This window comes from Podarcis vaucheri, assembly GCF_965113315.1.
Source record: "Podarcis vaucheri genome assembly, chromosome: 16".
In the NCBI taxonomy this organism is placed as follows: domain Eukaryota; kingdom Metazoa; phylum Chordata; class Lepidosauria; order Squamata; family Lacertidae; genus Podarcis; species Podarcis vaucheri.
In genome coordinates, this window is record NC_138754.1 from 4,343,654 (window position 1) to 4,371,330 (window position 27,677).

General features: G+C 48.3%; 2 protein-coding genes across 2 annotated transcripts; one reads left to right on the forward strand and one right to left on the reverse strand.

Moving 5' to 3' along the window:
- Nucleotides 1–503: 503 nt before the first annotated feature.
- On the reverse strand, nt 504–10,716 carry LYSMD1 (LysM domain containing 1). Its single transcript, XM_082202570.1, has 3 exons — nt 10,032–10,716; nt 5,492–5,832; nt 504–1,345 (listed from the first exon to the last, which is right to left on the reverse strand). The coding sequence occupies exons 1-3, from the start codon at nt 10,209–10,211 to the stop codon at nt 1,180–1,182; spliced, it is 687 nt and encodes a 228-aa protein (XP_082058696.1). The 5' UTR covers nt 10,212–10,716; the 3' UTR covers nt 504–1,179.
- Nucleotides 10,717–13,683: 2,967 nt separating this feature from the next.
- On the forward strand, nt 13,684–23,865 carry SCNM1 (sodium channel modifier 1). Its single transcript, XM_082202532.1, has 8 exons — nt 13,684–13,849; nt 16,171–16,241; nt 17,903–17,991; nt 18,514–18,611; nt 19,073–19,173; nt 20,421–20,596; nt 22,565–22,706; nt 23,658–23,865. Exons 1-8 carry the CDS (start codon nt 13,799–13,801, stop codon nt 23,755–23,757), a joined length of 828 nt encoding a protein of 275 aa, XP_082058658.1. The 5' UTR covers nt 13,684–13,798; the 3' UTR covers nt 23,758–23,865.
- Nucleotides 23,866–27,677: the final 3,812 nt, after the last annotated feature.

Genomic DNA, 27,677 nt, shown 5'->3' on the forward strand with positions numbered 1-27,677 from the left:
GGTTAGATTGGTTTCAACTAGAGCCAGGGCCTTTTCAGCGCTGGCCCCGACGTGGTGGAACACTCTTCTCCCAAGAGACTAGGGCCCTGCGGGACTTGACATTTTTCCGCAGGGTCTGCAAGACAGAGCTGTTTCGCCTGGCCTTTGGTTTGGACTCAGTCTGACCCACATTTCCCTCCCCTTATGATTTAGCAGCTACTTTAAAATGAGGCTGCATTTTAAATTGCATTTTAACTTGGATTTTAAATTGTGTTTTTTTTCTCCCCCCCCCTTTCCCCCCCTATTATGTTTTTACTGTGATTTTATTGGTGTTAGCCGCCCTCAGCCCGGCTCTGGCCGGGGAGGGCGGGGTATAAATAAAATTTATTTTTATTTTTATTTTTATCCCACTTACGGGGTGAAGCAAAACCCCAAGGACAAAATCCCAGCATGTACAGCTCCCAGGTTGCCAGCGACCGTTACAGACAAAAAACAAACAGAGTCAGACAGGCACAGAGACAAACTTGGAAGTCAGCAAAATCTGCCGGTTGTTTTAATCACAGGGGTGGCAGTACAACAAGACGACCGGACGTCTGCGGGGTGAGGAGATGGGAGCCTTGGAAGTGGAAGGGGGTGGGCTGGAACGGCTCAGGGATCCCACTGTTAAATCGAGCACAGACCCAACAAGCCCTCGCCCAACGGCCAGCCACACCGGGGATCCCACGATGGCCACCCCAGCCCTAAACTGACCGCCGGAAAACAAGGGACAGGTTTCCCACAGCACAACAGCGCCCCCTTTGCTTCCGTTCAGCCAGCCGCTCCATATATACCAGAGGGGGGCATTAAGGGAAGGATATCCTTGGACTTTGAGGACAGGCAAGAAAGCATTTAAGGTGATAAATATGACAGAGGAGGAGGGAGAAAACAAAGGTAGGCAGAGACAAAAACACACAAAGAGTCTGTTCAAAATCCAGGAGGCAGAAATGGGTCGTCGATGATGCTGACGCCACGGAGGCCCCTCCCGAAGCGCCCGTCTACGGGGGTCGTCCATCCTCCAAAAACAATTCCCGGCTCCTTGGCTTTTTGCAATGGGAGAGTCCCCTTACTGGTAGGTCCGGTGGGGTGGGGGGAAAGGGACGGGGAGGGTCTCTTGCGGTCGCCAGAGCCCAACGGACAGCAGAAGGAGGGAAGCGGCGCCGCTCAGAGCTTGAAGATTTCGTCCTCTTGGTCGCGGAGGGTGTCGGCACGGGCGATTTTGGTGAGAGGCACGGGGCCCAGGACAGCGCGGGAAGAAGCCTCGTTCTGGTAGGAGGAGGGAGAGGAGGCGGCCGTGGCGTGGGGAGAGCCTGGCTCGCTCCCAGAAACCCTAAAGTGTGGGAAAGGGAAATATATGAGAGAGAGAGAGAGAGAGAGAGAGAGAGAGAGAGAGAGATGTTCTGCTGCAACTGCTGTTGAGAAGGATGTGCAGTTGTGTCCCTTGTGGCCACGGGTGGCGCTGTGGGTTAAACCACAGAGCCTAGGACTTGCCAATCAGAAGGTCGGCGGTTCGAATCCCCGCGATGGGGTGAGCTCCCGTTGCTCGGTCCCTGCTCCTGCCAACCTAGCAGTTCGAAAGCCCGTCAAAGTGCAAGTAGATAAATAGGTACCACTCCGGCGGGAAGGTAAACGGCGTTTCCGTGCGCTGCTCTGGCTCGCCAGAAGTGGCTTAGTCCTGCTGGCCACATGACCCAGAAGCTGTACACCGGCTCCCTCGGCCAGTAAAGCGAGATGAGCCCCACAACCCCAGAGTCGGCCACGACTGGACCCAATGGTCAGGGGTCCCTTTACCTACCCTTGTGGATCAGACCCACCTAGCCCAAAGTGGGTCGACCGCAGGCCTGTGGGAAAACCGCTGGGGAAATTTTGGTTTAGGGTGGGGATTGCTCAGAGACTCTACGTATGGTGGCAGTCTATCTCCAAGCACCAGGGGCAACCGGCTCAGAGAAACCGTTTCTTTCATGCCTCACTTGCAGACTTCCTAGAAGTCTTCAGCTGACCAGAGATACTGGACCAGTCAGACCAGCCCAAGGCCTGATTCGGCAGGACTCTTCTCCCCTCCAGCAGGGGAGGCCCCTAAAGTGGAAACAGGGACCCTGGTTTCTTCCCAAATCTAGTTGGCATCAAGGGAACCTCCACACTATGGAGCAGTCTACCTCTGAATGCCCAGATCCAGGGCACTTGGAGCTGGAATTGGCCATTCCCTGCTTGCCCTTGGCATATGGTGCTCAGGGGAGCGGTACACTGCCCCTGGAGACTGGATTTCTATTCAGCCAACCCAGTTAACAGCTGCTAAAGATAAAGGGACCCCTGACCATTAGTTCCAGTCGTGGCCGACTCTGGGGTTGCGGCGCTCATCTCGCTTTATTGGCTGAGGGAGCCGGGGTACAGCTTCCAGGTCATATGGCCAGCATGACTAAGCCACTTCTGGCGAACCAGAGCAGAGCACGGAAACGCCGTTTACCTTCCCCCCGGAGCGGTACCTATTTATCTACTTGCACTTTGACGTGCTTTCGAACTGCTAGGTGGGCAGGAGCAGGGACCGAGCAACGGGAGCTCATCTCGTCGCAGGGATTCGAACCGCCGACCTTCTGATCAGCAAGTCCTAGGCTCTGTGGTTTAACCCACAGCGCCACCCGCGTCCCTAACAGTTGCTAGTAGACTTATACATTCCCAGGAGTGAGGTGCCTCACTGGGCTCCAAATCTGGGGCAGGGGCAGGGCTGGCTCCAGCTTCACTGAGGGACAATTCTGGCCCTTGCAATGCCAGCATGTGGTCCCCGAGAGACTACTCTGGAGAAAATGGGGCCCTCGGTGGCGGGCAGAATGCTCCATTAATTTTATTTCAAGGATGCCCATAAATGCTGCGTTTGCCCAAGCTGAGGACCAGAGTTGGATGAGACCTCAAAGCTTCCCACCCCACCCACAATCCGTTAGGCAGGATCACAATGTTCCGCAACAAACACACAAACACACAATCCCTCCTCTGATCATCCGGCAACGGATCCGCCGATACAGAGGAAGGTTGTGGAAAAGAAAGCGCAGTGCACTGGGACTGTTTTTAAAGCAAAAGGCGATCTCAGGTCGCTCGTGCTAGCCAGCCAAGCTGCGTGGAACTGGGTGCAGGTGTTTGGGGGGAATGACCAGGATCTCTGCAGGTCTCCCGGTCCAAGGAGGCCCCGTTTCAAACCTCCACATGCTCTCAAGTCTTTATCTTGCATGCTTTTGCAGAAATCCGTTAGAAATGAGAATATCAGCATCAACAAATTCAAGGATGGAGCAGCTCTGTAGCAACTACGCCCTCTGGTGGCCACAGAAGGAGGCATCTAAGCATGCCAGAGTGCCTGGTTTGCTACTTCACAGCTGCAGCCTGGTTCTTACGCCAAATTAAGAATTTAGGCCCCCCAGTTAGAAAAAACCCACAGATAAGGTTTCCAGCTTTGTGGCCTTCACGGCCTAGGACCCTTGTACCTACGGGACTGCCTCTCCCGGTATGCCCCACAGAGGACCTTAAGGTCCATAAATAGCAACACTCTAGAGGTCCCGGGCCCTAAGGAAGTCAGATTAGCCTCAGCCAGAGCCAGGGCCTTTTCAACACTGGCTCCGGCCTGGTGGAACACTCTGCCTCATGAGACCAGGGCCCTGCAGGATCTGATTTCTTTCCGCCTAGCCTTTGGCTTGGAATCAACTTGATCCCCTTCCCCTTTCCTTTTTCCTTTCTCCGTTTGTGATGAAACTCCTACTTGGGGACTTCCCTGGCTTTTTTCTGGCCCATGAAGGACCAGTCTGGATAGTTGGCCTTGGTGAAGACTTGACGTTTTCATCCCCCAAAAAGTTTCTGATTTGAGTTCCTACTGAAATGAGGCTGCATTTTAATGTAGTTTAATCTTGTTTTTAAGTTGTATTTCAATCAACTGTTTTCATACCTGGTGTTAGCCACCCTGAGCCCAGTCTTGGCTGGTGAGGGCGGGGTATAAATGAAATTTAGTAGTAGTAGTAGTAGATATTGCAACCCAGACTTGAGTCCCTTGTGACAGGTGGAGCTCCGAAATGAAAATTAAAACGCATATTATTATACAGTGGTGCCCCACAAGACGAATGCCTCACAAGACGGAAAACTCGCTAGACGAAAGAGTTTTCCGTTTTGGAGGTGCTTCGCAAAACGAATTTCCTATGGCAAGACGACAATGTCTTGCGAGTTCCTGCTGGTTTTTTTTCCTCCCCCCCCCCTTTTTTCTAAGCCGCTAAGCCGCTTATCAGCTGATCCGATCAGCAGATAAGCCACTAAAAGCCGCTAATAGCGCTAATCCGCTAATCCTTCAATGGGCTTGCTTCGCAAGACGAAAAAACTGCTAGACGAAGAGAATCACAGAACGGATTCTTTTCGTCTTGCGAGGCACCACTGTAATTACATTGTTTTAGTCGATTTTAGTATCGTGGGTGGTATAGCCAACTAGGTTCCGCTCACAACTTTTAAAAACGGGCCTTTGGAATATTTTCCCCAGATCCCTCCTTCTATGCCCCCCCCTCCCCAATTGGGCTGTGTTGCGCTGCAAGCAAGATGCAAGATGCAACAGGAGTCTGAGAATGGAGCGTTGTATTTAGGTCGCTTGGGGCAAATAACTCAAGCTGCAGCCTGAGTGCCGGGTGTGTGGGGAAAACATATTGACCCCTGTTCAGGAGACCCCTTTATCTCCCCCCACGGAGAGCCTCAAGGTCCATAAATAACAACACCCTAGTGGTCCCAGGCCCTAAGGAAGTTAGATTGGCTTCAACCAGAGCCAGGGCCTTTTCAGCACTGGCCCCAACCTGGTGGAACGCTCTGTCTCATGAGACCAGGGCCCTGCAGGATCTGATTTCTTTCCGCAGGGCCTGTAAGACAGAGTTGTTCCGCCTGGCCTTTGGCTTGGAGCCAATTTGATTCCCTCCCCCCCATTTTCTTTTTTCTTTTCCTTCTCCTGCAATGAGGCTACATTTTAATATTTTAATGTTCCATTATTTTAATGTTGTATTTTATTTTTGTTTTTAAGTTGTAATCATTCATCTTGTTTTTATTATTGCTTGTAAGCCGCTCTGAGCCCGGCCTTGGCTGGGGAGGGCGGGGTATAAATAAAAAATTATTATTATTATTATTATTGTTGTTGTAAACCACTCTGGGATCATATGGTTCAAGTGCAACCTAATAATAATAATAATAATAGCCTTCCACATAAAGCCTGTCCTTAATTTTCCCCATCTGTGAAATGGGTACAATTGCCTGGGAGGAAAATAGGAAAATGGCCCAGCACTCTGTCTGCCCTTTTCCCACAACACAGCTTGATTCACTTGCTCTGAGCGACCTAAATACAATGCTCCTGTTGCATCGTGTTTGCAGCGCAACACAGCCCAATCCGGCGGGGGGGGAGGGCAGAGGAGGAAGGATCCGCTTTGTGCCACCCTTGGGACCCACGGAAAAGGGAAAAAGCAGGGTCACTCACGAGTTCCCCCCTTCCCGCAGCTTCTTCGTGGCGGCCTGCTTGGATCGGCGGATCTCAGAGTCCAGCTTGAACAGGAAGTCCGCGGCGGAGAGGTCATGCTTGGGGGCAGAGGCCCCCGACGCCCCGTTCTTCCGCGGATGCTTCTGCTTCTTGGGGGCCTCGGACTGGAAGGCCCCCGTCTCCCCTTCTTCCACCTTCTCCTTCTCCTCCTCGTCTTCCTCGAGATCTAACCCGTTGGACAACAGCGCCTTGGGTTCGACCGGTACAGGGATGTAGAGAGTCTTTTTGAGGAAGATGGAGTCGCTGGTGTACAGCCGGTTTGCTCTCTTGATTTGCTCTGTCTGGAACAGAAAGGGAAGGGCTGCTAAATACAAGGCTCTTTAACAAAGCAAGCTGCTTAGACCTCATGGACGTGGAAACATGCAAAACAGCAGAAACTGAGTGGGGGAGCTCACTTTGGCATAATTTGGGCAGAGCCAGGGCCTCCTCTTTTTGCTGGGGCATCTGAGTACAGCGCTGTTAAAATTTTGTGATGCCAAGTTCTTGATCAAGGTGGGATACGCCACAACAGCGGCGAGAATTGAAATTGAAATACTTTATTGTCACTTGTACAATTTGCACCCCCCACTCAGCTCTCTTAGTCTTGATTCCCCTCGTTTACTGACGCACAGCCACCAAACCCGAAAGTCAGTTGCCCTTTTGTTATCTTTCCATTCAGCAGCCTAACAGCCCGTGGATAGAAGCTGTTCTTTACCCTGTTGGTGTGACTAATCATGCTTCTATATCTTCTGCCTGAGGGCAGGAGATCAAGAAAGTGACGGCCAGGGTGTAAATCATCCCTGAGAATTTTCCTCACTCTTCTGAGGCAACATTCATTCAGCGGATTCACAGGACAGCCCATAATATCTTGTGCTGTATTCCCCACCCTCTGTAGGCACTTCCTATCAGATGATGTCAAACTAGCGTACCACACCGTGATGCAGTAGGAAAGGACACTTTCTATTGTGGACCGGTAGAAGGAGATCATCAAATGTTGATTGACATCGTTCTTCCGCAATATTCTGAGGAGATGGAGTCTCTGTTGGGCTTTCTTAACCACCTGGCTTGTATTGATTTTCCAAGTAAGGTCTTCACGGAGATAAACTCCTAGGAATTTAAAGGAAGAGACTCTCTCTACAAAGCCCTCCCCGATGTATAGCGGGGCTAGTTCTCCTCTCTTCCTCCGAAAGTCCAACACCATCTCCTTTGTCTTGCTGATATCAAGGTGCAAGTTGTTCCTTAGGCACCATGTAGATATTTTTTTTGGACCTCCCCTCTATACGCTGATTCGTCTCCACCTGTGAAATGGTGACCGCAAAGAATTGGAAAGGGGATAGCGTTCCAGGAAAGGAAGAATGGCAACTCAAACTTTGTGAATATTTAGAATAAACAAGAATGGCCTCCCCAGTTTGAGGCAGCAAGGCTTCGGAATCCAGTCAAGCTGGCAAAAATATACCATTTGCATGATAATAAATGCTGGAGATGTAAGGAGACTGAAGGAACATTCTTTCACCTGTGGTGGACTTGCCCGAGGGTTAAGGCCTTTTGGGAAATGATATATACTGTAATGAGTTAAAAAAGGTATTTAAGTATACCTTCCCTAAGAAACCAGAGGCCTTCCTTTTGGGCATTGTTGGCCAGAGGGTGTTAAAGAAGGATCGGACCTTTTTTATGTATGCAACAACAGCAGCAAGAATACTCATCGCAAAACATTGGAAGACACAAGATTTGCCCACGCTGGAAGCATGGCAGACGCAATTGATAGACTACATGGAGCTGGCTGAAATGACTGGCAGAATCCGAGACTTGGGAGAAGAAACAGTGGAAGAGGACTGGGAAAAAATTTAAGGACTATTTACAAAAACACTATAAGTTGTATGAATGTTAAGAAAATGCACGATAGAAACTAACACGGCATCAGCAATTTTAGTTGAAAGAAATTATGAGAATAAGTGATGTATAAGTAAAAGATGAATTAGGAAGTAATATTATGTTTAAACTAAGTTATTAAGCATATGACAAAAATATTTAAAGTCTGAGATATAATATTGGAGAATTACAAAATAAGAAATTGAAATAGGGTGATAAATTGCTGTATACAACTTTATTACTGAGAATGCAGGAAAGGGAGATGTGAGGAAGTCCAAAAGCTATGGAAATATGATTTATGGACAGTCGCTTTTGTTGTATTTTTTCTGTTTTCTGTTTATCTTTTTACCTGTTGTTGTTTTCTTTTGATTGTTATTCTTTGGTGACGGTATTTTATATGTTTGGTGTCTTCTTGTTTGTTAAAAAATCCGCAATAAAAAATTTAAAAAAAGAAAAAAAAACAATGCTTCGGAATACCAGTTGCTGGAAACCACAGGAGGAGAGAGTTGCTCTTGTTCTTGGGTCCAGCCCTTTGGGACATCTGGTTAACCCCTCTTCTGGTGTTCTTATGGAACCAGAAACTAACTGCTGGATCAGGCCAATGGCCCATCTAGCCCCACACCTGTCAGGGGCTGGACAGAGGAGGAATGGTACCCCCCCCTCGTACTTCCCAGAGAAGAAGGAGACAGTATAGATTTAGAACAGTGGTCTGCAGAAGGTCACAGTTCAGAGGCTGCAGAGGGGAGAAGCTGGGAGATATTGGGAGAGTAGCAGGAAGAAGGTCCGTATAGTTCAAGCTCTGGTTTTCCCAGTAGTGATGTATGGAAGTGAGAGCTGGACCATAAAGAAGGCTGATCGCTGAAGAATTGATGCTTTTGAATTCTGGTGCTGGAGGAGTCCCATGGACTGCAAGAAGATCAAACGTATCCATTCTGAAGGAAATCAGCCCTGGGTGCTTACTGGAAGGACAGATCCTGAAGCTGAGGCTCCAAGACTTTGGCCACCTCATGAGAAGAGAAGACTCCCTGGAAAAGACCCTGATGTTGGGAAAGATGAAGGGCACAAGGAGAAGGGGACGACAGAGGATGAGATGGTTGGACAGTGTTCTCGAAGCTACCAGCATGAGTTTGACCAAACTGCGGGAGGCAGTGGAAGACAGGAGGGCCTGGCGTGCTCTGGTCCAGGGGGTCACCAAGAGGTGGACACGACTAAACAACAACAACAAAAGACCTCTACTGAAAAGGCCCTTCCTGAATCTCAACAGTATTGGATATTTATCAGCCAGATTCCAATATCTCATTTCGGAGCAAGGAACTGGCATCTCAGCTCCAGAGGTTTCTGGAGGAGACGGTTTCTTCTTCATTCTAGAGTGAATCTTGAGCTCATCTATATATGTGTATATTTATTTTATTTTATTGCTGTTAAAATGATTTATCGGCCGGCTTTGTCCAAGGACAGTTGTGCTTAACACAGAAGGTCTTATAGTTACTGCTGGTACATAAATAAGCAGGTAATGCATCAATAAAATATACATGTCTCTTGTCCCATAGAAGTTGTATCAGAAAGAATATTTCCACCAGCTTCTATGCTTCTTCCTTCATTCAAAGTTCCAGGGTAAATGGATAAGCTGAACCTAGTGGAATTTTCCTTTCCAGCTATTCGATACCAACAAGCATATATATGCACATTAAAAATGGGGCAGCTGCAAGCCAGTGGTGCCATGCACCGATGCCCTATGCATGCTTACTCCCGAGTTGTTCAACTGTAAGTATAACGTGTATATAAAGGTAAAGGGACCCCTGACCATTAGGTCCAGTCGTGGCCGACTCTGGGGTGGCAGCGCTCATCTCGCTTTATTGGCCGAGGGAGCCGGCGTACAGCTTCCGGGTCATGTGACCAGCATGACTAAGCCGCTTCTGGCGAACCAGAGCAGCACACAGAAACACCGTTTACCTTCCCGCCGGAGTGGTACCTATTTATCTACTTGCACTTGACATGCTTTCGAACTGCTAGGTTGGCAGGGGAGCTCACCCCCTCGCGGGGATTCGAACCGCCGACCTTCTGATCGGCAAGTCCTAGGCTCTGTGATTTAACCCACAGCGCCACCTGCATCCCTAATGTGTATATATGTATACGTAATAGCTTAATATGTTATTCATTTCATAAAATTTATACACTGCTTGCCTGCCCCCCTCCCCCAAAAAAACCCTCAAAGTGGTTTGCAAAAAAGGGGGGGGAAAGGAAATTGTTGCTAAGAAAAATTAGCCACAATAATTTAAGACATTCAAAAAGTTAAACTAGCAGTAGACTAAAAAGAGATTAAAAACTCACGTCACCTTTCTAAGCATTTGGGTAGGCCAGTCTAAACAAAAATGTTTTTTTTACAGGCACTGAAGAGAGTACAGCGAAGGCACCTGCCCAATATCAATGGGCATGGAGTTCCAAAGACTGAGCTCTTACAGATGCAAAATGGGGCAGAGTCGGCGCATATGGGGTAAGGCGACCGCCGTTAAAATTCTGGTCCCAAACTGTTAAGGGCTTTACATATGAACGGCAACAGCAACACTGTACACACCATTTCTGAGCGTACGTGTAAGGATCATGACCCCTTCCCTTTTCTAAGCAGACTCACCGTGACCCCATACTTGACCGCCAACCCCTGGAGGGTGTCCGCAGGCTCCAGCCGATGCTCCAGCCGCCTCTCTCGCACCGGCGAGCTGACCGTCTTGACCAGGCTGCCGTAGGACCGAGTCCTGCTCCCTTGCAGCAGCCCTGCCCCGCCAGGGGACCCCTGTTTGGACGGAGAGGCCATCCCCCAGCTGCCACCCCTCCCCTTACCTGGACGACCCCACCTTGAGGCCAGGAAAAGCTGACCTCTCAAGGACTGATCCTACTGCAGCCACCAACCCCTGCAGCAGCCAAATAGGCCCATTTCACAGGAGGCACCCTCAAGGCCCGGCCCCTGAGCAAGGCTGTGTCCACCCAGGACGCCTCTCCACGTCCTTCGCCCTTCCCCAGCCCCCCCAAAAATCTCCCGTCCCCCCAAATATAACCTTTCAATGCAGCTCTGCTTTCACTTTCAGAAACACCCCATTGCAGCCCAGCCTCCTCCTGTTCTCCCAGATACCAGATCCCCCAATGGATCTCCTGTTCCCACGTCGGTCCGCTTTTCCTCTGAAAGATCACCCCCCCTCCGCCCCCTCTTGCAAAGCAAAAGCCCCCTAACCTATCCAGTAAATCACCATCAGGTCGCCCGGCGGCTGCGCTTTCTGTTGCAAGCAGTTGAAACAGAACCCAGCCTAGCCCTGGCCCCGCCCTCCCACCTGCTCTCGCAAAGGCTTCTGGGAGTTGTAGTACTTGGGAGGGACTGCTGAGTAATCTCCCACCCACCACACTTCCAATGATGCTGCACATTTCGACATGCACAAACACACTAAAAGGAGCCTTCTCCCAGCCTGGGGTGGAAGGGAGCCTGGGGAGGGCGTGTGACTACATTTCCCATCATGCTCCCTGCTTAGAGGCAAGTCCCTCCCGCAGCATGACGGGAGTTGTAGTCTTCCAGGAGCAGAAAAACAAAGGCTGAGCTTTCAAAGGGGACGGCAGCTTCACCCCTGTTGCATTTTGGGGTATTTCGCCCACGGGCAGCTGGGAATTGCAGTCCAGCCAGTTAATGGCTTTTTTTCAAAAATATTCTCATAATGACTTCTGATGGTCAAAGGGACTGCAGAAAGAAAGGTTGCAAATTTGGGGGCTCTTAGTTTGGAGAAAGGAGTACGGCAAGGCTGTATATTGTCTCCCTGCTTATTTAACTTATATGCAGAATTCATCATGCGAAAGGCTGGGCTGGATAAATCCCTAGCCGGAATTAAGATCGCCGGAAGAAATATCAACAACCTCAGATATAAAGATGACACAACCTTGATGGCAGAAAGCGAGGAGGAATTAAAGAACCTTTTAATGAGGGTGAAAGAGGAGAGCGCAAAATATGGTCTGAAGCTCAACATCCAAAAAAAAAAGATCATGGCCACATGCCTCCTGGCAAATAGAAGGGGAAGAAATGGAGGCAGTGAGAGATTTTACTTTCTTGGGCTCCCTGATCACTGCAGATGGTGACAGCAGCCATAAAATTAAAAGATGCCTGCTTCTTGGGAGAAAGGCGATGACAAACCTAGACAGCATCTTAAAAAGCAGAGACACCACCTTGCCGACAAAGGTCCGTATAGTTCAAGCTATGGTTTCCCCAGTAGGGATGTATGGAAGTGAGCGATGGACCATAAAGGCTGATCGCCGAAGAATGGATGCTTTTGAATTCTGGTGCTGGAGGAGACTCTTTGAGAGTCCCATGGACTGCAAGAAGATCAAACCTCTCCATTCTTAAGGAAATCAGCCCTGAGTGCTCACTGGAAGGACAGATCCTGAAGCTGAGGCTCCAAGACTTTGGCCACCTCATGAGAAGAGAAGACTCCCTGGAAAAGACCCTGATGTTGGGAAAGATGGAGGGCACAAGGAGAAGGGGACGACAGAGGACGAGATGGTGGGACAGTGTTCTCGAAGCTACCAAACTGCAGGAGGCAGTGGAAGACAGGAGTGCCTGGCGTGCTCTGGTCCATGGGGTCACGAAGAGTCGGACACGACTAAACAACTAAACAACAACAACAATGGTCAAAGGAACTGCAGAAAGAAAGGTTGCAAATTTGGGGGCTTTTAGTTTGGAGAAGTGGCAACATGATAGAAGTGTATAAAATTATCCACATATGTAGTATGATGGCATGCATTCTAATCTGGTTTTGTTTGTTTTTTTTAGTTTACCATTGGCTTTAAATATATTTTGATTTTTTTAAATACTTGGTTTTATTAATTTTTAAAAAACTGATAATTTAATTGCTTTATTCTTTTCCTAAACCGCTTGGAAGTTTGTTTGTTTTACAGTCAAGTGGAATATCAAGTGATGTAAAGGTAAAGGGACCCCTGACCATTAAGTCCAGTTACGGCCGACTCTGGGGTTGCGGCACTCATCTCGCTTTACTGGCCGAGGGAGCCGGCGTACAGCTTCCGGGTCATGTGGCCAGCAGGACTAAGCCGCTTCTGGCGAACCAGAGCAGTGCACGGAAATGCCGTTTACCTTCCCACCGGAGCGGTACCTATTTATCTACTTGCACTGGTGTGCTTTCGAACTGCTAGGTTGGCAGGAGCAGGGACTGAGCAACGGGAGCTCACCCCGTCATGGGGATTCGAACCGCCAACCTTCTGATCGGCAAGCCCAAGAGGCTCAGTGGTTTAGACCACAGCTTCACCCACGTCCCTTATCAGTGCTATGAAATAAGTCTAATTATACACGGCCTGCTTGTGGGGTCTTATGGAACCTCCAGGTCCAGAGGCAGTCTATCTGCATTACTAGGTTTTTAGGAGCATTTGGCCACCGTGAGAACAGCACACTGGACTAGAGCCCTCCCCTTGGCCTGATCTAGCAACCAGCCTCTCCTGGAGCGTTTATGTTGCACTTTCCTTACACGCTTACCTGAGAGTAAGCTTGGTTATATTCACTTAAAGTTGGGGTTTTTTTTAGCAGAGTAGCCCCTCTGAAGTAGACCAACATGGCTAATTTTAAGTTTTTTTCAATGGATTAGCTCTGAGGAAGGCCCTAGTTAGATCCAACTCTTCATCAGGCTACAAATATGGTCCCATCAATGGGCATACTTACAAAACAACAACAATACCCCAGTAAAAAGACAATAATAAATATCAAAAAAGGACCAAAAAACCCCACCTTCAAACAATTCCTTTATAGAGAAACAGCAGAATGTAATTTGCAGTTCTGATTTAAAACACACTTTAAAAGCCAGGGTGGATTTAAATATATATTTATAATATATTAATTAAATATATTATATTAAATATATATGTTATCATCTATTATCATTGATAGATAGATGTTTTAGGCTTGCTTTCTTCCTTTCTTTTTTTCAGATTCTACCCCGCCCCTTCTCTGATAACATTTACATTGGTCTCTGGCAGGCATGGCCAAACTTGACCCTCCAGCTGTTTTGGGACTACAACTCCCATCATCCCTAGCTAACAGGACCAGTGGTCAGGGATGATGGGAATTGTAGTCCCAAAACAGCTAGCGGGCCAAGTTTGGCCATGCCTGGTTTATGAAGCTGAAAGCCGTGCGGCATGCTGGGAAATCGAGTTTTGCGCGTGCTCCATTTTCGTTGGCTGCGCAAGCCTGCTTAGGAAATCCCTGAATCCTGATTGGCTGGGAAGGGAAGGGAGGCAAGAGACCGGCATCCAGGTGCATGCTGGGGGTTGTAGTTCTGGAGGCCAAAACAGGAAGTGTTGGAGGAGTCCTCCTGCTCCTTGCTCAGTCTTCGGAGCCTGAAGGAGCGAAGGGGGCGCAGCATGTCTTTCAAGAGGGAGGGAGACGACCCCAGCCAGCTCAATGTGCTCAAGGTGAGTGGAGGGGAAGATTTTTTTTTTGGGGGGGGGTTCAAAAGGCATTCAAGGGATCTTGTTGTTGTTGAGTTATTTAGTTGTATCCGCCTCTTCGTGACCCCCTGGACCAGAGCACGCCAGGCACTCCTGTCTTCCTCTGCCTCCCGCAGTTTGGTCAAACTCATGCTGGTAGCTTCGGGAACACTGTCCCACCATCTCATCCTCTGTTGTCCCCTTCTCCTTGCGCCCTCCACCTTTCCCAACATCAGGGTCTTTTCCAGGGAGTCTTCTCTTCTCATGAGGTGGCCAAAGTCTTGGAGCCTCAGCTTCAGGATCTGTCCTTCCAGTGAGCACTCAGGGCTGATTTCCTTCAGAATGGAGAGGTTTGATCTTCTTGCAGTCCGTGGGACTCTCAAGAGTCTCCTCCAGCACCAGAATTCAAAAGCATCCATTCTTTGGCGATCAGCCTTCTTTATGGTCCAGCTCTCACTTCCATACATCACTACTGGGAAAACCAGAGCTTTAACTATACGGACCTTTGTTGGCAAGGTGATGTCTCTACTTTTTAAGATGCTGTCTAGGTTTGTCATTGCTTTTCTCCCAAGAAGCGGGTGTATTTTAATTTCGTGGCTGCTGTCACCATCTGCAGTGATCATGGAGCCCAAGAAAGTAAAATCTCTCACTGCCTCCATTTCTTCCCCTTCTATTTGCCAGGAGGTGATGGGCCCAGTGGCCACGATCTTCATTTTTTTTATGTTGAGCTTCAGACCATATTTTGCGCTCTCCTCTTTCACCCTCATTAAAAGGTTCTTCAATTCCTCCTCACTTTCTGCCATCAAGGTTGTGTCATCTGCATATCTGAGGTTGTTGATATTTCTTCCGGCAATCTTAATTCCGGCTAAGGATTCATCCAGCCCCACCTTTCGCATGATGAATCCCCCCCGCAAAAAAGAATCTGCACAACCTCCCAGTTCGTTGTCGTCGTCGGGGCTAGGCTTTTTAGTCTCTTTTTTATTTATAATTATTTATTTGTTGCATTTCTGTTCCACTTCTTTCTCCAAGGAGTTCAAGGTGACTTGGACATGGTTTCCCCCTTCCTCGTTTAATCTAAGGTTGCCAGATTTTTTTTCAATGAATCCGGGGACACTTTTCAACTTCAATGGATTTTGTATGGGGACTGATTTGTAAATCCAGGAACTGTCCCTGGGAAACGGGGACATCTGGTAACCTTAGTTGAATCCCTGCAAAGGAGGTTAGGCTGAGAGGCAGGGATTCGTCCAAAGTCACACAATGGGTTTCATGTGGCTGATCAGATATTCGAACCCTGGTCTGTCCCGGGTCCCAGTTCGACATTCTAACCGCCACACAACCAACTGGCTCAAACTCAGAGGTCTCTGAATGATTTGCTATTGTTGTTGTTTAGTCGTGTCCGACTCTTTGAGACCCCCTGGACCAGAACACGCCAGGCCCTCCTGTCTTCCACTGCCTCCCGCAGTTTGGTCAAACTCATGCTGGTACCTTCGAGAACACTGTCCAACCATCTCGTCCTCTGTCGTCCCCTTCTCCTTGTGCCCTCCATCTTCCCCAACATCAGGGTCTTTTCCAGGGAGTCTTCTCTTCTCATGAGGTGGCCAAAGTCTTGGAGCCTCAGCTTCAGGATCTGTCCTTCCAGTGAGCACTCAGGGCTGATTTCCTTAAGAATGGATAGGTTTGATCTTCTTGCAGTCCATGGGACTCTCTAGAGTCTCCTCCAGCACCAGAATTCAAAAGCATCTATTCTTCTGTGATCAGCCTTCTTTATGGTCCAGCTCTCACTTCCATATATCACTACTGGGGGAACCATAGCTTTGACTATACAGACCTTTGTTGGCAAGGTGATGTCTCTGCTTTTTAAGATGCTGTGTAGGTTTGTCATTGCTTTTCTCCCTAGGAGCAGGCGTCTTTTAATTTCGTGGATGCTGTCATCATCTGCAGTGATCATGGAGCCCAAGAAAGTAAAATCTCACTGCCTCCATCTCTTCCTGAATGATTTAGAAAACGTAAATATCATACCAGGCCTAGAGAGCAAGCTGAGCTGCTCCGCATGTTCTCCCTGCCCCAGGAGAAAGCAGCTGCGCTCTGCGCATGCTCCCAGTCACTGTGGACTCTGCACAGGATCCCAGTCCTAGCACTGTGCAAATGGTCCCTGTTCCAGACTTTCTGCCCAAGGCCCCCATCTCCAACTCTCCTCTCCCTTTTTCGAGACCCTGTGGGCTCACACCCCAATTCCTCTCTCCTACTGTGACTTTGCCTGTAGCTAAACCCAGGTGAAATATTTCTCCTTCTTTATTCATTTCCAGAAAAGAAGAGTTGCTGATCTCTTGGCCAATTATATCCCTGAGGACGAAGCTTTGCTGCTGAGAGATGGCAGGTCAGAGCTAAAGAACACTGGATACACCGTTGTTATCTTCATTGATTGATAATAGATGGTGCAGGTTTGATGCGCAGCTAACAGTGGGCAGTTAGAGCAAACTGGGCACTTTGCACATGCTCCCCAATCCCAGATCGCTGATGTAGCAGGGCAGCAAAAAGAAAGAGACCACAGTTTAGCTCTCACCAAACTGGCTCTCTTATGGCATGTGTAGTTCATAAGTCAATTTTAGTTAGAATACATGGAGTAGAAGAAGAGAGTAATATTATTTATAGTTTTCATTTTTATTAACACCCCATTTTGCAGCCAAGACGCTGGCCCTAAGCTGTTTTAAATTAAGCAGAGTTGTTTGAGAAGAAGAGGAGGAGTTTGGATTTGATATCCCGCTTTATCACTACCCTAAGGAGTCTCAAAGGGTCGCGGGTGGCGCTGTGGGTTAAACCTCAGCGCCTAAGACTTGCCGATCGCATGGTCGGTGGTTTGAATCCCCGCAGTGGGGTGCGCTCCCGTTGCTCGGTCCCAGCGCCTGCCAACCTAGCAGTTCGAAAGCACCCCCGGGTGCAAGTAGATAAATAGGGACCGCTTACTAGCGGGAAGGTAAACGGCGTTTCCGTGTGCGGCTCTGGCTTGCCAGAGTAGTTTCGTCACGCTAGCCACGTGACCTGGAAGTGTCTTCAGACAGCGCTGGCTCCCGGCCTCTAGAGTGAGATGAGCGCACAATCCTAGAGTCTGTAGAGACTGGCCCGTACGGGCAGGGGTACCTTTACCTTTTACCTTTTAGGGTCTCAGGGACGCAGGTGGTGCTGTGGGTTAAACCACAGAGCCTTGGACTTGCCGATCAGAAGGCTGGTGGTTCGAATCCCTGCAACGGGGTGAGCTCCCATTGCTCGGTCCCTGCTCCTGCCAACCTAGCAGTTCGAAAGCACAAAGTGCAAGTAGATAAATAGGTACCGCTCCGTCGGGAAGGTAAACGGCGTTTCCGTGCGCTGCTCTGGTTCGCCAGAAGCAGCTTAGTCATGCTGGCCACATGACCCGGAAGCTGTACGCCGGCTCCCTCGGCCAGTAAAGCGAGATGAGCGCTGCAACCCCAGAGTCGTCCATAACTGGACCTAATGGTCAGGGATCCCTTTACCTTTACCTTTAAGGAGTCTCAAAGTGGCTAACAATCTCCTTTCCCTTCCTTCCCCAAAACAAACACTCTGTGAGGTGAATGAGGCTGAGAGACTTCAGAGAAGTGTGATTAGCCCATTTTCACCCAGCAGCTGCATGTGGAGGAGCGGGGAATCGAACCCGGTTCACCAGATTACGAGTCCACTGCTCTTAATCACTATACCACACTGACACACTCTCTCTCTCGTGTGTGTGTGTGTGTGTGCTTCAAAGAAAGATTTTTAAAAACCATATGGATAATTAGAGTATTATAGAAAATGGGGTCTTTTAAAAAACGGGTAATGAATTATTGGAAAAAGAAAAGAGAAAGGCTATATACTCAAGATCACCACTGTTCTAGCATGTTTGTCATGATTTATTTACAGAGCAGTGTTGTAACAAGCCTGCTTAGAACTCAGTCCCACAGATTGAATGGGGCTAAGGCTGCCCCACTGAGTGCAATGGAGTAAGTTCTAATTCAGTTCTCTTTGTTCGTTCCTTCGCCCCAGCAGATATGCCTGCACTGTCTGCTTCCACCGTCCAGTTTTTGACACTCTCGACATGCTCACGGTCCACCGTTCTGGAAAGAAGCACCTCATCAGTAAGTTTGCGGAAGCTTTTATTGAGCCCTCAATGCCCCCATATTCCCTCATCCAACCATCAGAGCAGATAATACCCAAGCTTTATACCACTTTGCTAAGAGCAGCGTTGTGGTGGGGGAGCTAAGCCATCTCCCTGCTCTCATTGCTCCATATTCAGGTACTGCTCAATTTGCTGCTCGGGGTAGTAAAAGAAGGGATCTGTGTGCGAGGAAAGGTGTGCTACCCGGTACCAAAATTGGAGAGGTCAAAGGGTGGCTGAAAATTAACATCACCAGCCACTTTGTTGTGTGACTGCCCATCTTTGGTTTGTTTTTAATTATTGCCGCAGTTATTCTGTGGCACTTTTAATTTGCAGTAGTTTCGTTCATCCTCACAATGGTCAAGTAAGGATGTCTGGTCCCATTTTACAGATCAGGAAGACTGAGGTGTAGATAGAGATTTTGCTTTAACCAAGGCAGCCCAGAGATTTGAACCAAGACCCTGCCATGTTCTTTTGTCCTCTGTCTCTCACTTTGTAAAAGGTTTGCAGAAGTTCTATGGGAAGAAGCGTTCACTCGAGAGCGAGGTCCAGAAACGCCGCCACCAAGCGTACCTCCGAGCAGAAGAAACTGGTGCCCAGGTAAGTTTGCATGCTCCTTGCCGCTTCTTAGTTGCTAAGAATTGCAAACTAGAATGGCAGCCTCTGTGTCGGCTGAGTTTTCTTCCACTGCAATCCTGGGCTCATGAGTCCCACAGACTTCAGCAAGACTTTCGGAAAGCAACCTTAGCATGGAAGATCTGCCACTAAGCTATAGTTTGCCCTTTAAAGTCAATATGATTCTAGTCCTCGTGGTTCTGAAGAAAGGGTCGATATAAATTGGAACAGAGGAGGCTCCTTTATACAGTCAGATCCCTCTAGTCTTGCTTACACTGATTGGCAGCCGCTCTCCAAAGAAGGTGCTCTGCTACTAGGCTACGTTTTCATGTACAAAATGTGTTTGTGTGTGTGGTTTTTAGTGTTGATGATTTTATTGCTAGATTGATTTGAGACATTTCATAAGAAAATACTCATAAATAAATTGATAAACCCTCTTTCTTTAGGTGAGTCCAGGCCCTGCACCTTTGCTTGTGGAGACCAGGAAGATCGCCCACAACGCTTTGCTGAAAAATGTCCCTTATAGCAGCTGCTGCCGGCGAAACAGGTAACGTGCTTTGCTCTCAAACCGTGGCCCCGTGAACTTTAATGCGGATGGTGTCCATGTTCCCCGTTGGCTGGGAAGTGGCACCCGGTGGCCTTAGATCTCCTTCTGAGGAACTTCCCTAGGTTCCCTCTCTGAGGCAGGCTCAGAGGATTGTGACAAGGGAGAGCGGTGCCTTTTCAGTGGTGGCTCCTTGTCTGTGGAATCCTCTCCCCAGCAAAGTCCACCTGGCACCTTCACTGACATTTTTTTTTTTTGTACCAGGTAAAGGTTTACCATTTCGGCCCGAGCCTTTTGATAGTCTAAGATGTTGTTACTGTGTTACTAAATAAATAAAACATTATTATTTATATTTATCATTTACTAGTGTGCAGCTGACGCTTCCGGTTGCTGTTACACAGACTATTTCTTTCTGTACAATGCATTTAAATTTATGTATTTAAGTTGCTTTGAAACCTTTAGATAATGTCTGATTAATATTTATGGCATCTATATCCTTTTTCTGAAAGGAGCTCAAGGTAGTATATGTGGTCCCCCCCCCCCATTTAAACCCCATAACAACCCTAGGTTAGGCTGAGAAGTAGTGGCCAGGTGGGGGATTTGAACCCCAGACCAACATGCGCCAGTGTTTCTCAGACTTGGGTCCCCAGCTGTTGTTGCACTACAACCCCCATCATCCCTGACCACTGGTCCTGCTTAGTAGGGATGATGGGAGTTGTAGTCCAACAATAGCTGAGAACCTAAGTTTGAGAAACAGTGCTTTAACCGCTACACTGCATTGAATCTCAATAATAATAACAACAAGTATATCTGAAGAAGTATATCTGAAGGTCCAGTATATCTAAAGGATTGTCTCCACCCCCATCGTTCTGCCCGGACACTGAGGTCCAGCTCTGAGGGCCTTCTGGCGGTTCCCTTGCTGCGAGAAATGAGGTTACAGGGAACCAGGCAGAGGGCCTTCTCGGTGGTGGCGCCCTCCCTGTGGAACGCCCTCCCACCAGATGTCAAAGAGAATAACTACTACCAGACATTTAGAAGACATCTGAAGGCAGCCGTGTTTAGGGAAGCTTTTAATGTTTGATGCATTACTGTGTTTTAATATTTGGTTGGAAGCCGCCCAGAGTGGCTGGGGAAGCCCAGCCAGATGGGCGGGGTATAAATAATAAATTATTATTATTATTAGCAACAATAATAATATAAGGAAGATGACTTTCTACAAGGCCTCAACATGACTGATTTATTTGGCACAGGGTGGCAGGAAGTGACATTGCCCCCAGTACCTCAAGGACAGATGCAAGCTCCAGAGAGTCTGAAGAAAATGAGCCGTCAAAACCCAAGAACTCCATTCATGCAGAAGAACATAGACTGCCTTTGCCAGAAGCCACTTCTGCTGTGGATTTGCCTGGGTGCGCAACTTCCACGTCAGGTAGAAAATTGCTTTGGAGCAGTTTGGTTGTGGTGTTTCCTCATTGGTTTCAGGCTGTACCTCAGTCATAGAGCACGGTTTTGCATGCAAAAGCCCCCAGGCTAAATCCCCACTGCCAGTGTAGAATCATAGAATTGTAGAGTTGGAAAAGACCCCCAGGAGTTAACTATTCCAACTCCTTTCAACACAGGTATCACAGCTAAGGTATCCCTTACTTTTCCCGCCCCGACCTGGCCACAGTGATCCATGCTACGGTCACCGCCAGGCTTGACTACTGTAATTCGCTCTACGCGGGGCTGTCCTTGAAGCTGTTCCAGAAACTCCAGCGGGTGCAGAATGCTGCAGCGAGGCTCCTCACGGGGTCTCTGCCATGGGAGCATATTCACCCAGTGCTTTTCCAGTTGCATTGGCTCCCGGTGGAGTACAGGGTCAGATTTAAGGTGCTGGTTTTGACTTAAAGCCCTTCACGGCCTAGGGCCCTCGTACCTACGGGATCGCCTCTCCTGGTATGCCCCACGGAGGACCTTAAGGTCCATAAATAGCAACACCCTAGAGGTCCCGGGCTCTAAGGAAGTCAGATTATCCTCCACCAGAGCCAGGGCCTTCTCAGCACTGGCTCCGGCCTGGTGGAACACTCTGTCTCATGAGACCAGGGCCCTGCGGGATCTGATCTCTTTCCACAGGGCCTGTAGGACAGAGTTGTTCCACCTGGCCTTGGGCTCAGAATCCGTTTGATTCCCTCCCCCTTTTTCTTTTTCCTTTCTCCTCCTATGATGAGATTGCTCCATAATTGTTTTAATATTGTATCTTAATCTTTTAAATTGTATTTTAATCAACTTGTTTTTATTATTGGTTGTTAGCCGCCCCGAGCCCGGTCTTGGTTGGGGAGGGTGGGGTATAAATAAAAAAATATTATTATTATTAAAGAAGCACTGACAGGTGGGCCACCCCACCTCTGTTTAATAACCTCCAAAGAAGGAGAGTCCACAACTTTCTAAGGGAGTTCGTTCCACGGTTGAACAGCTCTTGCCATCAGAAATTTGTTCTAAGGTTTCGTTGGAATGTCCATTCTTGTCTGGAGCAGCAGAAAACAAGCTCGTTTCATCTTCCATGTAACAGCCCTTCATGTACTTGCAGACGGCTGTCATGTCACCTTTCAGGCTTTTTTCTGCAGGTTCAACTGTCCTCATAATAATAATAATAATTTATTATTTATACCCTGCCCATCTGGCCACTCTGGGCAGCTTCCAAGCGAGTGTTAAAAACAATACAGTATTAAATATTAAAAACTTCCCTAAACAGGGCTGCTTTTAGATGTCTTTTAAAGATAAGATAGCTGCTTATTTCCTTCACATCTGAAGGGCGGGCGTTCCACAGGTCGGGCGCCACCACCGAGAAGGCCCTCTGTCTGGTTCCCTGCAACCTCACTTCTCGCAATGAGGGAACTGCCAGAAGGCCCCCAGTGCTGGATCTCAGTGTCCGGGCAGAACGACGGTGGTGGAGACTCTCCTTCAGGTATACAGGACTGAGGCCGTTTAGCGCTTTAAAGATCAGCACCAACACTTTGAATTGTGCTCAGAAACGTACTGGGAGCCAATGCAGATCTCTCAGGACCAGTGTTGTGTGGTCCCGGCGGCCACTCCCATAAGACTTGGTCTCCAGATTCTTTACCATCTTCGTCGCCCTCCTATGCACACATCACACTGTTGACTCGTGTTAAGCTTGTGGTTTGCTAAAACTCCTAGATCCGTTTCACATGTGCTGCTGGCAAGCCAGGAGTGTCTTTCAACTTCCTCTTCTGATCTACACTCCCAAATCAATCCAGAAGGACCTGCAGATGTGGACACAATTGCCTCATCTGCAGTTGTTATTGTGAAGTGGGCAGGATTTTACAGGCGCCAGCCCCGTCCCAAGTTGCCAGTGAGCAAGGAGATGCAACTCCTAAATATCAATCTCTCTTGACTCCAGAATTGCTGAAAAGATCTGCAGCTCTGAGAAAGGAGCGTAGCCGCAAAAGGAAAGCGCCTCACGGTGCAGCACCTCATTCTGACACTGGTGATGTTACCCCGGAGAAGCGCCGGGCTTTGGAACACTATCTGAGGCTGAAAAGGTAGGTTAGAAGTTGCCCAGAAGATGTGTTAACTAAGTGGTGGGATCACAGGTACTAGATTTGCAGGCTAGGAGCCGAAAAGCATCAGGGGAGCAAAGTTGCGTCTGCACTGTTTTCTTTGTTTCAAGACCTGGTTTTGCAGGGGAGGGTGATCAGGTTTTACTATAAAGTTCGATTTCAATGCATCCCTTCCAGTGTAGACACAGGCAAAGCACTATTAAGGCTTTTAAGGTCTACTGTACTCTTAATTAAAAGCTTTTAAGGGCTATCGTGCTCTTAAACAAAAGCTTTCTGTTGGCAAGCTCAGTCTTGTTTTATTGCTTTTTATAATATTATGTCTATATACAGTGGTACCTCGGGTTAAGTACTTAATTCGTTCCGGAGGTCCGTTCTTAACCTGAAACTGTTCTTAACCTGAAGCACCACTTTAGCTAACGGGGCCTCCTGCTGCTGCCGCACCGCCGCCGCACGATTTCTGTTCTCATCCTGAAGCAAAGTTCTTAACCCAAGGTACTTTTTCTGGGTTAGTGGAGTCTGTAACCTGAAGCATATGTAACCTGAAGCGTATGTAACCTGAGGTACCACTGTACTAGGAAAAAAGGAGAAACTGAGTGATGTAAAGCACCGCCTGCAGCAAACAGAAGCTGGCATCTCCGGATAGGGCTGGGAGAAACTACCCGAAACCCTCAAGAGCCACTGTTTGACAGCATAGACAACACAGAGCTTGCTGGTTTAACTCTGCATTAGGCAGCTTCTTTGAGTGTTCTGAACAGGAAACTTTTAATTAATGTTACACAGCTGTCTTGCACTTAAACGTTACAGAAGTATCTCAGCCATGGTGTACGGCAGTGCAGTTTAATATTGTGCTCTGCAAGTGTGCTTAGAGCCATTATTCCAGAAAAATGAGCATCCCCTTCTCAGATGTGTTTATTTCCTTCCCTTCTCTGGCAGTTCCGGTTGGGTCCAAGATGGTTCTGGCAAATGGGTAAAAGACGAGAATGTGGAATTTGACTCTGACGAAGAGGAACCTCCTGCACTGACTCCATCTTGACAACATGGTTGCTTACTTTCTGAGGGGATACCCTTGGAAATGTTCAGTTGGTTGGACATTCCGGGACCACTCATTCAAGAGCAAAATTTATTTTTTACCACGTACTGTATATAGAATGGTTTATATTTTTTAAAAAGGGGAGGTATGAACGCAGGTTACATTGTCTGGTTACTTCCTTTGTTGGTTCCAGTCTCTGATTTTGTTTCACTGCATAGAGACTGCCTTTCACAACAACCCTGCTAGGTAGCTGGATTGCAAGAGAAAGTGTGTGTGTGTGTGTGCGCGCGCACGCGCGCGCAACTTCTGTGGTTGAATGGAAATTTGAACCCGGGTCTCCCTGGTCATAGTCCAACAATCAGACTGCACCAAACATGGAAAACACTGCTTTTGAAAAGCTAGCTTAACCCTGGCCAATTTTCTTTCAGTATTTGCAAAGGAAAAGCAATTGCATGAAGTCCTGAACTGGACCAATTCCCAAACTAGTTTCCTGCCCCCAAATCCTGCTTTTCCCTTTTTTTAAAACAAAGACAGCTAAAGGAAGTTTTTTTTGTTTTGTTTTTTAAAGTAAGAACTTGAAGCAACATTTCATTTGCCCCAAGCATTAATCTCTAGGCAGCACTACTGTCGTTCAGCCTCTACTACATTGTTGGGGAAGCTTTTCCTGCTCAAGGGCCACATGTCCCCATGAGGAACCTTCTGAGGGCCACATTCTGGTAATGGGCAGTGCCCCAGTCCAAAGTGACCACTTTGTACAGCTAGTTCCATCTCTGTCCAGGTAAGCAAAAGGCACAATCACCCCTGGAAGACACATTCCAACCAGGTAAAAGTGCTCAAGGGAGGGCTGGGGAGATTCCTGAGGATCGGGTCGAGAGGCCCAGAGGGCTGCCTTTGGCACCTAGCCCTGAGATTCCCCAACGCTATACTGAACCCTGCAAAAAGGAATTTGTTGGCAGCACAGCTTCTGGCTGGCCATTGGCCGAGCTGCCCTGATCTCACAGAGGCACACCAGGGAGGGAAGGCAGACCTCTTGACTACCACTTGGCTCACACGACATTGCAAAGGGGACAGAGCAAAGCATTGGACAGGGGGCTCTTCAGAAAGGAGGCTTAAATGTGTGATCCAGAGAAGGCCAACGGAAAACGTCTGGGTCCACTAATACAAGCAATGTCCACAGAGCCAGGACCTTCAAAGACGCAGGGATGCTTTGAAATCCACATACAGTTAAATCCAATCAAAGGCAACTATGATGTTGCAGCAGCGCTCATCTCGCTTTCAGGCCGAGGGAGCCGGCGTTTGTCCACAGACAGCTTTCTGGGTCATGTGGCCAGCATGACTAAACCACTTCTGGTGCACGGAGGACCGTGACAAGTGCCAGAAGGCATGGAAACACCGTTTACCTTCCCGCCGCAGTGGTACCTATTTATCTACTTGCATTGGCGTGCTTTCGAACTGCTAGGTTGGCTGGGACAGAGCAACGAGAGCTCACCCCGTTGCGGGGATTTGAACCGCCAACCTTCTGATTGGCAAGCCCAAGAGGCTCGGTGGTTTAGACCACAGTGCCACCCGCGTCCCTTATTAAATAATAATTTTTAAATAAGCCATAGGCGGATGGTTGGTGTCTAATTGTGGGCCTTTATAAGTGGGTATAAAGCCAAAGAGAAAGGGCCCCATTCCTTCCCCTGTCTCTGAACAAGAGTGGGTCTCGGAGGCAAAAGCATAAGTTGGCAATTGTTCCCACCGCAAGTGCCTTCATGTCAACCTAGCATTGACCAACGTCCACTGCCCCGTCCTCTGCTGCTGGCCATAGCTGTCAACCTTTCCTTTCTTTGCGGGAAATTCCCTTATTCCAACGCTGCTTCCCACTGCTATTCCGGATTGTTAGATATCCTGTAGACTGTCCCCGGGACAGGTGAGGCTGCTGATCCCTTATTTTCAAATCTGAAAGTTGACAGCTATGCTGCTGGCTGGCACAGCCAACCAAGCAACGCATTGTGATACATTGCGGGTTGCAGAGGCCAACCCATGGTTTTCGCACACACCCCTTTTGCCGTCGGCTCTGACGCCACCGCCGCTTCTTGACGTGGGTCGTTTCCATTGCCCGCTTGCGTCAACTTCGGGGCTGGTGACTTTTATCCACCTAACCTAACTCTTCCCCCCCCCCCAAGCCTAACAGCTGTCCATGTCAACCACGGAGGACAAGCCGCGAGAAGCCGACTGCATTGACAGGCGGGACACATGTGACACCTCCGGCCTTGGGAGGGGAAGGGAAGCCCCTAATTTAAGACCGGGACGCCTTCTCCTGCTCCTCCTCCTCCTTGCGGGGCCTGGGCCAAGATTTCGTGCAACCCGATCCCTTGGGTGTCCATTTCGTCTGCTGATCCCAGCGGGAGGTATAAATACATCGGGAGGGTGGGTGGGGGATTCTTCTTTCCCCCTCCCCACCATCTTGCTCCGCAGCACCACCTGCTTGGAATAACTCTCTATAAAGTGGCAGGGCTCCTTGCAAGATTCCTGACGGGACACCCTTCCTTGACGCCGCTTGCGCTTCCTATTATATAAAGCGCCGGGCGGCTTTTTAAATCTACTTTTCTACTGCTGGAGCTGTGGGAGTAAAAATGCAAACAGTACATATGATGATTAGCTGCCCCGTGATAAGATCATTTTGGTGTGGGGTGAGGATAGCTCTAGCAAGAGTCATAAAAAGAAATTGTTATTTAGGGGAATTGAATTGAATTCTAAATTATATTCCGGAAATGTGGGAGATTACAAGGGGTCAAAAAAAATGGATGTACTGTGCCATATTGGAAGCAAAAAAACTTGTTTTGATAAATTGGAAGAGCTCCAAAAAGATACCATTGAGCACATGGATTGATAATATGGACAGACTAGCTACATACGAAGGAATTGCATGTCGACGCAAATTAAGAATGGATAAATATGAAGAAATCTGGAAGGAATATTTAAGCGATAAGGCAGACAGTGGTGGGAAGTAGGGGGAGGAGAGGTGGGGGAAAATTGTTCAAAAGGTGTAGTCATAGGTATATCAGTATTCAAATTTGAATTGTCAAATTGTGTTAGTGTTATGGTTTTTGTTGTGCGGTGGGTTGTATTGCAAAAATGGTTAGGTTTTGTTTTTTTTTAAATCTACTTTTCTTCATCGGGCACCAAGCAGAGTTCATGGAAAGCCAGATCCTGACTTCAAATAAAGGATGTCGGAAATGCATTGTTTTATTCGGCAGCTGCTAGCTATTTCTTTATCCTCCTCCTGAGGAATTCAAGATGGAGAAGTCAGCCCTTCTTGTTCTGCCCATTTTATCCTCACGACAACCATGTGGGCTATGTTTGGCCGAGAGAGAAAAGAGTAGCTGTCCCGAGATCACGCAGGGAGTTTTATGGCTGACTGTATAGGGTCAGAGTTAGGCCATCTCCATTGAACTCTTACCACTATACCACACTGGCTCTCATGGGGCAGCGCCTCAGCAATGGAAATCCTACCCTCGGCCCCTACATAGCCAGCCCTGAGAGCGCTGCCATCATTTCAGGCTGTTTCTTCAGTCCCGAGGACTAGAAACTTGGTTAGTGTTGTGGCTTTGAAGTGAAAGCTGTTCTTCTAAGTGCGCTGGATTCTCCAGATACCAAACCAGGGATTTCGGAACACGCGCCTTTCATTCAACACGCTCGTCTTATTTTTGCCTTTCTGTTAAATATCAATGTGTTTGGTTCCCACTGAAGGTGTTTCCTGTTTTCGTGCCTGGAAAAAGAAAAGCCTTGTAGGGTAGCAAAATCTCATGCCATACAGTGGTGCCCCGCAAGACGAATGCCTCGCAAGACGGAAAACTCGCTAGACGAAAGAGTTTTCCGTTTTGGAGGTGCTTCGCAAAACGAATCTCCTATGGGCTTGCTTCGCAAGACGACAATGT

Excerpts from the sequence above, each read along its gene's own strand:
- LYSMD1 (XM_082202570.1), bottom strand. The coding sequence starts at position 10,211 with ATGGCCTCTCCGTCCAAACAGGGGTCCCCTGGCGGGGCAGGGCTGCTG. Across the intron at positions 5,833-10,031 it reads CGGTCAAGTATGGGGTCACG|ACAGAGCAAATCAAGAGAGC; the intron begins GTGAGTCTGCTT and ends TTTCTGTTCCAG. Across the intron at positions 1,346-5,491 it reads CTGCGGGAAGGGGGGAACTC|GGTTTCTGGGAGCGAGCCAG; the intron begins GTGAGTGACCCT and ends CCCACACTTTAG.
- SCNM1 (XM_082202532.1), top strand. The coding sequence starts at position 13,799 with ATGTCTTTCAAGAGGGAGGGAGACGACCCCAGCCAGCTCAATGTGCTC. Across the intron at positions 17,992-18,513 it reads TGGAAAGAAGCACCTCATCA|GTTTGCAGAAGTTCTATGGG; the intron begins GTAAGTTTGCGG and ends ACTTTGTAAAAG. Across the intron at positions 19,174-20,420 it reads AGCTGCTGCCGGCGAAACAG|GGTGGCAGGAAGTGACATTG; the intron begins GTAACGTGCTTT and ends TATTTGGCACAG.